The 12,821-nt window shown below is 35.2% G+C and overlaps 2 protein-coding genes across 2 annotated transcripts; both read left to right on the forward strand.

Moving 5' to 3' along the window:
* Positions 1 to 461: 461 nt before the first annotated feature.
* Positions 462 to 6,699, forward strand: LOC147389864 (alpha/beta-Hydrolases superfamily protein). The gene is made up of 10 exons (XM_086418648.1): positions 462 to 890; positions 1,897 to 2,033; positions 2,148 to 2,321; positions 2,846 to 3,082; positions 3,179 to 3,279; positions 3,365 to 3,437; positions 4,398 to 4,466; positions 4,558 to 4,665; positions 5,960 to 6,085; positions 6,319 to 6,699. Exons 1-10 carry the CDS (start codon positions 512 to 514, stop codon positions 6,511 to 6,513), a joined length of 1,599 nt encoding a protein of 532 aa, XP_086274774.1. The 5' UTR covers positions 462 to 511; the 3' UTR covers positions 6,514 to 6,699.
* Positions 6,700 to 8,635: 1,936 nt separating this feature from the next.
* Positions 8,636 to 11,535, forward strand: LOC147389865 (putative WRKY transcription factor 43). The gene is made up of 2 exons (XM_086419099.1): positions 8,636 to 9,285; positions 11,118 to 11,535. The coding sequence occupies exons 1-2, from the start codon at positions 8,897 to 8,899 to the stop codon at positions 11,293 to 11,295; spliced, it is 567 nt and encodes a 188-aa protein (XP_086275225.1). The 5' UTR covers positions 8,636 to 8,896; the 3' UTR covers positions 11,296 to 11,535.
* The last annotated feature ends 1,286 nt before the right edge of the window (positions 11,536 to 12,821 follow it).

Below are 12,821 nucleotides of genomic sequence, written 5' to 3' on the forward strand. Positions count from 1 at the left end.
TACAAGTTAAAATTCTATGAATTAAAAAAAAAAAAAATTTCACCATTAAATTTTAATTTTAAATTTAGAAATTCCGTGAAAGTTCAAGTCCATTTTCAAAAGTTTGGATAAAGTCTTATTTTCTTTAGTTTTTTTCTCAGATTTGAATTTTTTCCATAAAATCTATAGAATTTTGTTCAATGTCCATCTTACGTCAACATTTTTCAAAAAAAAAAAAATTTACTCACATAATTTTGTTCACAAAGTTGGCATAAATCTGGGGTCGACCAATCACATGTAGTATTGATTGGCATCTCTAATTTACAAAACTACCTCGTATAATTGACGTGGCAAGCACTGAGAGTCTTTATAAGCATTGTTTAAAAAAAAAAAAAACATACACACAGTCATACGAATTATGGAACTAAAATAAAATGCAACACGTGTCAGACAGCGTGTCCTTCACGCTCATTTCACTGTGATGTTCAGAATTGAATATCAAAACTCCCCTCCCTCCCCCCAACGCGAATGAATGCCTCGGATCTTATCCTCAGTGGGAAAACCACTTCTCCTCCTGCGTTCTCTCTCTCCTTCTCATCTTGTTCTTGGGATTATAAACGATAACAATCTCAACAGACATTCATCTTTACTACTTAATAATCTACACATCAATCCTCTCCGCTACTGCTGCTCTCGTCGTACAGCAAGAAGAGCGGGAACATTAATCTCCATGGATGGGAGCAAAAGCAAACCGGATGATGAGAAGTCTCCGCCGGAACACATTGCTGGGAACTGGTACTCAGTGCCGGAGCTACGTTTGCGAGACCATCGCTTCACCGTCCCTCTCGATTACTCTGTAGATCACCAAACCTCTTCTAAGATCTCCATCTTCGCTCGCGAGGTCGTTGCAGGTACTCTCTACGATCCATTCGAGTTCTTGATGTGTCGTGTCTTTGTTAATTGCTATTAGTTATTGAGGAATTGAAAGATCTATTATGACTGGATCTGGTTAATTTGGTGTGGATTACTACTTCTCGGATTGAATTATTGATAAAGAAGTTAGATTTTTCGTTTTTAAATCTGTTTTGAACACTTGACATTAGTTTTGGTAGTGTAGTGTTACAAGCGAACAGATCTTACTTCAATTAGGTTCATCAATTGTGTGGATTACTACTTCTCACATTGAATTATTCAGAAAGAACTTAGATTTTTCTTTTTTAAATTTGTTTTGAACACTCAGCAGTAGTTTTGGTAGTGTTGAGTTACAACCAAACAGATCTTAATTCAATTAGGGGTGGGCAACATGAATCCTACTTCATTTGAAAAGTCCGATTAAGTCTGGATCTGGTGCGGATTACTACTTCTCACTTTGAATTATTCTGAAAGAACATAAATTTTTCGTTTTTAATTCTGTTTGAACATTCAGCATCACTTCTGATAGAGTAGGGCTACAACTTACAAGCGGCCGGATCTTAAGTTAATTATGTTCATCATAATCTATATCTTTTTTAATTTTTTGGTCTGCAACATGAATCCTACTTCATCATTCAATTATATTTAGAGATATATCTTCTATCAATGCTTGTGTATTATCAGATCTTTTCCTACTAACTCCAGCTCTAGCTGTCTCTCTCTGGAATATAGTCTCGTGCACAAGTTAGTATGTGAATAAAAGAAATATCATTTGACCAATCTCCTTTAAGCCTAATTTTTTTAGATTTATTTTAAATGAAAATCTAGGCTTCTAGAATTTTAGAGAGTTGAAATTTATTTTTAGGAAAAGTTTTCCAAGGAAAAATTATCTAAACCTGTATACAGGATCTTAAATTTTTTTTGATTGGTAGGGTCTTAAATTTTAATTAATTGATTATTGAAAGATTCAATTAAGTTACAGTTGGGAAGTGTCTGTTATTACAGTTGGTAAGGAAGAACAAACGTTGCCATATCTGTTATTCCTACAAGGCGGACCTGGTTTCGAGAGCCCTCGGCCAACTGAAGCAAGTGGTTGGATAAAGAAAGCATGCGAAGAATATCGTCTTATCTTACTGGACCAGGCATGATTTGGTGTATAATATCTTAGAAAAGTAGCTACACTGAGAATCTCAATTAAGTAGTTTTTGATAGATCTTGTTTTTTTTATTATTGTATGTCGGCTTTGAATTTTGCAGAGAGGAACGGGCTTGTCAACTCCCTTGACTGTATCATCTCTCTTGCAAATTGCATCAGCAACAAAGCTGGTTGACTACTTGAAGCATTTTCGAGCAGATAATATAGTGAATGATGCTGAATTTATTCGTTTGCGTCTCGTACCAGATGCTGGAGCTTGGACAGTTCTAGGGCAGGTATTTAGACCCTTTTCCCACAATTTAAGATGAATATGTGAACTGGCTAGAGTTGTATGGTTTACAAGAACACACAAAGTTGTGGCACACCCGAGAAAAGGGTTGGCCCCACTTTCATGTTTCCTATTTGAGAGATTTACTTGGTCATAAATTTACCATGTTAGATCTCGATCATTAAATCTATTACATTTGTAAAATCTCATGAAAAGTCTATAGAATAAATGTAATGGCCATCCCATTAGGTTGATTTGCAGTGTTGAGAATTGAGGTTTCTCTTCCTTGCTTGGGCACCACTTAACAGCTATGTTGTTAGAAGATCATTTTCAATAAATTTTCTTATGTTTTACCTTGCACGCTTAATCTCACCCATTGATACTCTCGGGCATTTTCATGAGAACTAATGCTTAATGTTTTCACATCTAGTCCTTACTTATAGTTTCCATGTATTAAATTGAAGCTTTTGCATGGAAAATTGTTTTATTCAAGACAAAATCATTCTTTTTATTTTTTTTTATTTTTTGTAGAGCTACGGTGGTTTTTGTGCAGTTACGTACTTGAGTTTTGCCCCACAAGGACTGAAGCAAGTGCTCTTAACCGGGGGAATCCCGCCAGTTGGAAAAGGATGCACTGCAGATGTTGTGTATAGAGTATGCTTTGAACAGCTTCTGTGTCAGAATGAGAAGTACTATAAGAGATATCCTCAGGATATTGAAATTGTTCAAGAAGTTATAAATTACTTGGCTGAATCTGAAGGAGGCGGGGTAAGGCATCCTCTTTATCTTACGAGCTCTTTGTAATTTTCTTCTAATAATATTGAAAATCCTTACTAAATTTTTATCAAACCATCTTCCTTGTAGGTGCTTCTTCCATCAGGGGGCATGCTAACCCCAAGGGGATTGCAAACGATCGGTCTCTCAGGTTTAGGTTCAAGTACTGGTTTTGAACGCTTGCACTACATGTAATGGATGATTTATCTTTCTATTTCATATTGGTCAGCATAATGGCATTCATTGCATTGATCCATTGTCTACTACCTCCTGTAGGTTTGAGAGGGTCTGGGATCCCTTACTAGTTCCAGGCGCAGAAAGACGTATTAGTTACTTCTTCTTAAAGGCTGTAAGGGAGTCACTACTTTTGTGTTGTTCTAGCATTCTAAGTCTATGCACTTTAGCTTCTAATCAACTATTAAAGAAGACAATAGTCGGCATATCTTTTCATATAAGATAACTTTTAAGAATGAGTCGGGGAGTTATTTCTAATTTAACAGCCTTTCCTCCCTAGAAGATCTCAATCCTGGAAGTTTCTCAGGAACTGAATTGTTAGGAATTAGGATATTTTCTGGGTGGTGGTGGTTGTTGAAAAATTAGAAATGAAAGGACGATAATTTACACAAAGAATTAATAAAAGCACAAATCTTTCTGAAATAGATTGTAAAATCCATCTTACCGTTTTTTGCTAGAAATTCCTTTATGGATACCTTCTTGGCTTCTCAGAAATTATAGGTTTATGTTATTTGAAAGTACAAGAAAATGTTGCAAGCTTTTAAAAAATATTAGAGATCTCATTGACAAAGAATCACAAAGTGAGATGTTACTTCAAGTGTAGATTTTATTATTTCTAGCTTAACATGTACAATTTGTTGGCTTGAAAAATTAGAAAAAATGAGAAGGATGAAAATTTATAATAAGAATTAGGAAAAGTACAAAATCTTTATGCAATAGATTGTAAAATCAAGATCTTACCATTTTTTGTGAGAAATTCCTTTGGGGATATCTATTTGGCTTGTCGGAGATTAAAATTTATTTTGTTGTTCTTTGAAAATATCAAAAAATGTTGCAAGCTTTTCAAAACTGTCATAGATATCCATGGTAAAGAATCAGAATATGAGATGTCAATTTGAAGTCTAAATTTTATTATTTCTAGCTTATCATGGACAAGCTCTAAACTATTAATGGATGGTTGGTGCAGTGGTAAGATGTTCCTATGTTAGGTTGTAGTTTTATTTCCAGAGGCATTTGACGGCTTGACGCAACAACTTCGTATAGTTTACCAATTACATGTATTTTTATTCTACAGTTTGAGAACTGGATGGCTTTCGACACAAATCCACTCTATGCTCTTTTGCATGAATCCATATACTGCCAAGTAATCTTCCTTGTCCTCATTTGCAATAAGCCAGTATCACTTGAGATGCTTGAAAGTATGTTCTAATTATTTTGTTGCTTGTCACTTGAAGGGAGCTCCATCTCTGTGGTCTGCTCACAGAATAAGAGATGATCACGAAAGCAGATTTGATGCAATCAAGGCTGCAAAAGAAGGTCGCCCTGTGCTGTTCACAGGAGAGGTAGGCACAAGCAGTAAGAAGGCACAGAGAAATAATAACAGCCTCATAAACAATCTGTTTCCAGTTTTCTTAATGCTAGGAAATTTAGGTCGGTTCTGGGAAATTTTTAGGTATGTGTAACCTTAAAAACTCATTTGGATTTAAATAGTAATACTCAAGTTATGGGCATATGCCATTAATGCAAGGTTCCATATACTTGAGCATGGCCACTAGCTTTTATTGTCTGGCTGATCAAAGAATTGGGAATGCGGAGTGCTCCTCCTCTGCTGCAAGCATGGTCTCTAATTTAGATAGGGTTGAACGGAAGAACAGGATTCTTTTAGACGACCCTAAATCCTTGGATAAGGCTTTGATGATGTTTTTACATACATATTATCAAAGCACAAAAATTAAACCCCAAGGGGTTGGCCTTGTGGCAAGCCGAGCCTTGATAAGCTCCTCAGGAAGGGTAGGTCAAGTGTTTGAAACCCCACGAGGCTATGAATTCCTTGGGGGCCACCATCCATGGTCCGATTGACCCTCGACTCAACCAGTTGCATGTAAGACCGTGGGATTAGTTTCACCCGAAGGGTGAGGATATCCACCATAAGCAAATAATTTTTTTTTATATGATACTTCAATTTGAAATTTGGATGAACCTTTTGTGCATCGAACTTTTGTTTGTAGGGGGGACTCTATTGTATGGTATATATAACGTGAATCAGAAATGTGTAATTGCATGATTAGGTGTTCTCATACCTTTTAATAGGAGGTCTTTCCATTTATATTCAAAGACCCTTCAGTACTGAATACTGTACAAAATTCGTAGTCGACTTGCACTAGCTAGTAAAGTAGAGAATCTTTCTATACATATGTTTACCTTGTGAAGATCTTCTAAATGTTGTTAAGATAAAGAAAAAAATTCCCAAATAATGATTCATTGGAGTATTGGAGTTTGGTCTAACCTTGTAATGAATATTAATCCTCCCTGATTACTCTGTCAAAATGATATAAAAGGGGAATTTATCTGCAATTTTCTTTCTTGGAGAATATTGTCATTAATTGCCTTCCATGTCTCATGTTACAACTTGTCGTTGCTTTGATTGGGCTGCTTAAGCATGCAATCCACTCACACACCGACAACCACACGCAAATGCAATTTATTGTCATCAAACCAAATATTTAGTTTTTCTACAACTTTACTTTTTTACGAATATCACTCCTAGTTTTGTTTTCTTGGAGGAAGTTCTATCGTGGAGTCAACTTGCAAGATTTAGCTAATAAATCTAATTGTTATCTGGATTTACTGCCACAGATGATATTCCCATGGATGTTTGATGAAATTAATGCCTTGAGACACTTCAAAGATGCCGCTCATTTGTTGGCTGAGAAGAAGGATTGGCCTCCCCTATATGATATTCCTACATTGAACAAAAACAAGGTGTTCTGTCTTCATCTTGTATTTTATCATTCTTGGCTCTTGATTGAATTGAACATGAATCTGAATATGTAGATATACATATGTAGTCATGAAATGTTAAATATTTTTCTCAATTAGTTTTCTTTTAAGGAAAGAAAAAAAATATTTAAAATAACTTATTTTCTACATTCTATTGCTGCTGCTCCACCATTAACATTATGTCATCCTCTCATTTCTTTTTTACTTGGTGGTAGGTGCCTGTTGCAGCTGCAGTTTACTATGAAGATATGTATGTCAACTTCAAGCTGGCTATGGACACAGCTTCGGAAATTGCAGGAATTAGGTTATGGATCACCAATGAATACATGCATTCTGGTCTGCGTGATGGAGGGGGTCAGGTTTTGGATCATTTGCTGGGAATGCTAAACGGGAAGAAGCCTTTGTTTTGAGTGACCGGCTTCCATTTTCTTTTTGTTGGAAGCATTTTATTTAAAGTGGTCTGTTTTTGGATCACTGAAAAGCAAAGACTGAATGGGGAGGAAGCAAATGTTTCTTGATTGCCCTTCCATACAACTTTTTCTGTAATACGGTTCTTTTATATTTTACAAATAAGTCATCTATGTAGTTGTTAGCTATTCAAGCTGGCTTAATGGAGAGGCTCTGTGAGCTTGATTATGGGCTGCCCATGCATCTTGGTCATGAGCATCACGATATGGAATGAAGTGGAGAATGACCTGAAAAACATAAGGGCATAGGGAGAAACAGAGCAATTTTGCAAAATTTCATTGCTTGAGTTGCCCAGATTTTGAAATACATTAACAAATTAATTTAGTAAAATATTGTTAGGGTGATTTACAAATACTCTAGCTTTAGTCATCCAAAATTTACAATGAAATTGCTGAAGTAACAACATTAAAATTGACATTGATGAATATTGCTGATGTGGATGTATGTATGGAATCGTAGATGCTTTTCATCGAGATATGAAGTGTCCATCTCCACATCAGCAATGTGAAAATCAATGTCAATTTTAATGTTACTCCACCATGACTCAATTTACAAAGCAAATGGAATGAGAAACAAGTCCAGCAGGCTATATTAGGACCAGTATAAGGTTTCTTGCATGTTATTACTGAATTAAGATCATCTGAAGATCCAAGATCATGGAATATGGAATTTAAGCTGATGCATTGATCAGAATGTGGAAAATACAATATTACAAAAACATATGACTTAATTTTTTTTAGTGCGGGGGAGGAGATCTTTTCTTATGCTTTTAAAAAGTAAGGGCCTTGGCTTTTGTAGAACTACAGCTTGCGAGGTCCAATAAGTTAGGGGTGTCAATGGATGGTCGAGAATTCGAATTCGAATTCAAAAAATCGGATATTATCCGGATTCAAATTCGGATAGTTTTATATATTCAAATTCTTACTGTATACGGATTCGGATATTAACATTTCGAATCCAATATTATCCGATTCGAAATAATATATAATATATATTATTTTATTTGATTTAATTTTTATATAAATAATATAATATATATTATATTATTTTATTTATTTATTTATTATATACATTGTATAATATATACTAGATTTTTTAAATAATAAAAAATCAATTAGATAAGAAAAAATTATGTTTTTTTTTAAATATACAAATTATTTAAATTCTAATTGAATATTGTCCGATATCCGATAGAATAATAGGATTCGAATTTGGATAGAGTTTTAGAATATCCGTCAGATTCGAATTCAAATTAGGATATCAAATAAAATTTTTAGATTCGAATTTGGATGTTGATGTATCCAAACCGATAAGCATTCATTGACAGCCTTAGAATAAGTGGTCCAAAACAGGCATTTGGGCATACAATTATGATTTTCCTTCAAATATAATAAATAAGATGAAATTCCTATTCCGGCTTATTATTCATTTTAATTATAAAAAATGAACAACAATATGACAAGTAATTTAAAGTGACGATCTCGCTAAAAAGTAGTGAGATCGTTACCATTTATTATGAAGTAATGATTTCATTGATTTAAAACTTAGCAATCTTACTACCTTTTATCAACAACGAGATCTCATTATTCATGTTTTGAGAATTAAAATAAACAGTGATCCAAAATGAAAATTTCGTCTCTACACGAAATAGCCTGTAATAATTGAGTCATGATAATGTGGCATATTCAATCGACTCCTTGATGTGGGGTGTGCCAGAATCATAAACGTTATGCCTTAGAGGGAGTGACATTATCACCACTCATAATAATTTCATTGGAACAAGAACAATCGTAATGGAAAAAATTGTTTGGTTATAGAACTCAGAACTCAGAGAAATCTGGGATCCACCAATCATATGAACTCACGTGGATTGAATGGCATCCATTATTTACAATAATACCCTTATTAGTTACAATACCACACTTGAATGTTGGACGTGGCAAGCACTGACGAGTCTGTGAGGGACAAAAAACTCATCATAATGGGACAATATTCCCTACTAAATGGATCGATAGGGAATATGTATATTTTCCTTGTAACATTGCTCCATGTTATTAGCAGACAGACATGCTGGAGGCATAGATGATAACGATACCTGTTGGGCACGTCTCCTTAGTACAAGGCAGTTGAACAGAAGTTGGTAAGATGTAGTTGGTTTTAGCTTGGGTGCAAGGCTCAAAATACTCTTCACTAACCTTCCAACTATAAGAATAACTCTCTCTCTCTCTCTCTGTGTGTTCAACCTCTTCTCACCTCTCCCCACCCCCACAAATTTAGAGTCTCTCCTCTCTCTATCTTCTCTATCTTTTCTCACATTGGAGTCCCATGGAAGGACAAATCCCACCTCACAACCTTTCCTACATCTTCACACCACCACTTCCATCCTCCTCAATGTATCCTCCTTCGACACTCCAACACCAACAAAACTCTCAGCTTGCTTCTGACATCGATTGGATTAGCCTTCTTTCCGGCTCAGTGGAGTTCAGCGACCAAAACCCAGGTTCTGCGAGTTCATCCATGACAGTTGGAAGTAGAGGTGAAGATGATGATAAGGGTGGTAAGGAGAAGGGGAAGGGGAAAGTAAGCAGGAATAATAAGAAGGTTAGTCAACCTAGGATCGCATTTCAGACCAGGAGTGCTGATGATATCCTCGATGATGGGTACCGATGGAGGAAATATGGACAGAAATCCGTGAAGAACAACATCTATCCCAGGTTTACTCTTGCTCCGATTTTAGGAGATTGGTTTTTTCAAATAACATGAGGAAAGCTCACTGTTCATTTTAATTCTGAAAACATGAAGAGCGAGATCTCGCAGGTTTTTCAAAATAATGATATCACTTTATATCAGTTAGATCGCTGATATTTATTTGAAAAGTAACAATTTTGCTGGTTTATAAAGTGACGATCTCATTGATTGTCACTTTTATAATCAGCAAGATTGCCATTTTTCAAATAAATACCAACAATCTCACTATTTTATATCAGCGAGATCGTCACTTTTGAAAAACCTGTGATCTCGGCATCTCGCTCTTCATGGTTGGGAATTAAAATGACTAGTGAGTTGGAATTGGAATTTCGTCAAAAGTTGATCACGTTTTGAGAAAGAGTCGTTCTAAACTGATTTCGTTGCACAGTGCTGATGTGGCAGTGCACCATTGATTTTTTTTTTCCTGAGATACAAGTAAAAAAAATCTACAATTCTCTGTAAATTGATTGTCATGTCAGTTTAGCGTTGAATGCAGTGTCCAACGAAGTCAGCCCAGCATTTCCTTTGGGAGATTTCTCTCCAACCATGTAATGATCATCTAATTTAATGGGAACTCTTCTTTTTATTGATTCACATTCTAACTGCAATGCAATGTAGAGTCAATTATTAAACCATGGAGATTGTATCAACTTCAAGCTACACAATTCAATTTTTCAAAACCTAAAAACTTGACTCAGACTCCAAATTATGTCAGAGTGAAGTCGACTCGCACAAGTTTCAAGTCAATTGGTTGAGTTTTAAAACATAATGTACCATGTTTATATGTATATCCTCTTTGCTTCAATGTCCAAATAATAGTCTCTCAGTAACTATTTATTCTTCTAATCATATATATATATATAGGTCCCTTTTGGCCAACATTTTAGCAATCATTTTTGTCCTACATGCATGGGTTAGAAGTTTTAGAATGGGCTGATTTTTGGTGAGGATGATCTCTACACTCTACGATATAGAGATCATCCTCACCAAAAATCAGCCCATTCCAAAACTTCTAACCCATGTTTTGCCAAAATGTTTGGTGCTGAACATTTCTCATATATATATATGGGTAGCGTTCAAGGGCAACTTTTTGGCAAAACATTTTTCAAAACATGGGTTAGAGGTTTTGGAATGGGCTGATTTTTGGTGAGGATGATCTCTACGGTGAGGAGATCATCCTCACCAAAAATCAGCTCATTCCAAAACTTCTAACCTATGTTTACAAGTTGAAAAATTGTGGACCGTCCATTTTTTGTAAACTGTTTTTGATGGGGTTAGAAGTTTTGGAATGTGCTGATTTTTGGTGATGATGATCTCCTCACCATAGAGATCATCCTCACCATCATCACCAAAAATCAGCCCATTCCAAAACCTCTAACTCATGTTTTGCCAAAAAATTTGCCATTGAACGCCCCCTATATATATATATATGGGGGGCGTTCAATGGCAAACTTTTTGGCAAAACATTTTTCAAAACATGGGTTAGAAGTTTTGGAATGGGCTGATTTTTGGTGAGGATGATCTCCTCACCGTAGAAGATCATCCTCACCAAAAATCAGCCCATTCCAAAACTTCTAACCCATGTTTTGAAAATGTTTTGCCAAAAAGTTTGCCATTGAACGCCCCCCATACATATATATATATATGGTTGGTAAAGAATGCAGTATTAGATAAGATGTATTATGTAATTAAGTCTATGTGTTACTATCCATTTGAATTCTCTTATATTTTTCTTTGACCATTTTTTTAAATATTTTTGTTTAATTTTCTATTTGTTTACCTTGAAACATAAATGAAGAAGCTATTATCGATGCACGCATCATACATGCATCGTGAAGAAACAAGTTCAACGTCTATCGAAGGACACGAGCATCGTCGTGACAACATACGAGGGCATTCACAACCATCCATGCGAGAAACTAATGGAGAGCTTAAGCCCTCTGCTGAAGCAAATGCAGTTTCTTACTAGGTTTTAAGTCTATCAAGACAAGGACCAGACAGAAGTGGTCATGGCCTTAAAGTTACATTTTTTTTTTAGCCTTTGTAGATAATAATATAAGAAAGACTGATGTATAAGTGATTCGAAAATTTATACATACAATGTTTTTTTTGTTGCTTATCGTGGATATATATCCCCACCCTTCGGGTGAGACTAATCCCATGCATGGTCACACACACACCGCTCCCTCAGAAAGTCCTATGTGCAACTAGTTAAGTCGAGAGTCAACCTAACCCTGGAGGGTGGCTCCAAAGAATTCATTGTTTCGTGGGCCGGGTTTTGATCTCTTGACCTACCCTTTTTGAGGAGTTTATCGAGGCTTGGCTTGCCACTAGGCTAATCCCTTGGGGTTTGTACGTATAATACATGACATTGTGAGCTTTGGCCATGTATGGATATGCTAGCAGTTTATACTCACAGATCAAAGATCCAATCTGAGAGAACTAGTTTTACTAGCTTTGGATTGATCCATTTATGACATTTAGATCATATTAGGTACCCTAGCAATTTATTGAAATTCATGATCTTTTGCGATGACATTTTGTTTGTTAATTGTGTGCACAAAAAGTTTTACACTGAAAGGTGCCAAAAAAGTGCTGTTATTGTGAAATGTTACTGTGATAAATAAAGGATGCTTTGATTATTTGATCCCAAAGTATAAGAATCCTAATATTATATTTGATGTAATTGTTATAATGTTTATTTAGTATGTGTGATTTGTGGGGTATCGCATATACCTGGAACATTTGAGTAAGATATGGTGCTCTAAGATACCAGTTGCCTCGAATCCCATCATAAAAAAAATTGAAAAAAGATGGCATTGAATGTAAGTGTCATTCTTATTTTACCGAAGAATTCAAATTGGGACTTTTCTAGCTTGAACCCACGGTTGAGGCTCTCCATCACCAGGACAGTTGAGACTTGAGAAAAAAATGCACTAAAGATTAGTTCTTAGGGATACATTTTTCTTAGAAATCCCTAACATCCCAACAGTCATGTTGATAGAGAACCTAGCATTTTTCATTCATATTAGGTTCCTTGATTGTATTTCTTTTGTGATTGAACAAAAGATGCACAATTTATCTTTTCAGTGTTATCGCCCCAAATAAATTAAAAAAATTATTTTGATGTCTCAGAAATATAAAGAAATCCAATCAGGTTTATGTAGAAAATAATGGAAAGTATTCTTATTAGAAGTAAATTGTAATGGATCTTATGCTTATTAGAAGCATATTTATCCCTTAATTTTTTTTTTTTTTCATGCTTAATCAAACAGACCTTAATAGCTGTTTACTTTTCCATATTAAGAGTTTCTTGTTAGGTCTATTGCTAACCTTGAGGGCTTAAATATGGTTAAGTTCAAGCCTAAAACTAAAAGAAGAGTATCTCAAGGAAAGATATACTTAATGGATGGTCAATATCACATATCAAACAATTTTTTTAAGAGTTTTTATCCGATCTTGTTTGCAAGATCTGCCTAGTCAAAGTCAACGATTTAAAGTT

Source organism: Akebia trifoliata, chromosome 12 (genome assembly GCF_017979445.1).
Source record: "Akebia trifoliata isolate Shusen 1 chromosome 12, ASM1797944v1, whole genome shotgun sequence".
In the NCBI taxonomy this organism is placed as follows: domain Eukaryota; kingdom Viridiplantae; phylum Streptophyta; class Magnoliopsida; order Ranunculales; family Lardizabalaceae; genus Akebia; species Akebia trifoliata.

What these genes read in the sequence shown, in the direction of transcription:
- LOC147389864 (XM_086418648.1), top strand. Translation starts at nt 512, where the DNA reads ATGCCTCGGATCTTATCCTCAGTGGGAAAACCACTTCTCCTCCTGCGT. An exon ending in CTGAATCTGAAGGAGGCGGG is followed by an intron (nt 3,083 to 3,178) that starts GTAAGGCATCCT and finishes TCTTCCTTGTAG; the next exon opens with GTGCTTCTTCCATCAGGGGG. An exon ending in CTACATTGAACAAAAACAAG is followed by an intron (nt 6,086 to 6,318) that starts GTGTTCTGTCTT and finishes ACTTGGTGGTAG; the next exon opens with GTGCCTGTTGCAGCTGCAGT.
- LOC147389865 (XM_086419099.1), top strand. Translation starts at nt 8,897, where the DNA reads ATGGAAGGACAAATCCCACCTCACAACCTTTCCTACATCTTCACACCA. An exon ending in AAGAACAACATCTATCCCAG is followed by an intron (nt 9,286 to 11,117) that starts GTTTACTCTTGC and finishes ACATAAATGAAG; the next exon opens with AAGCTATTATCGATGCACGC.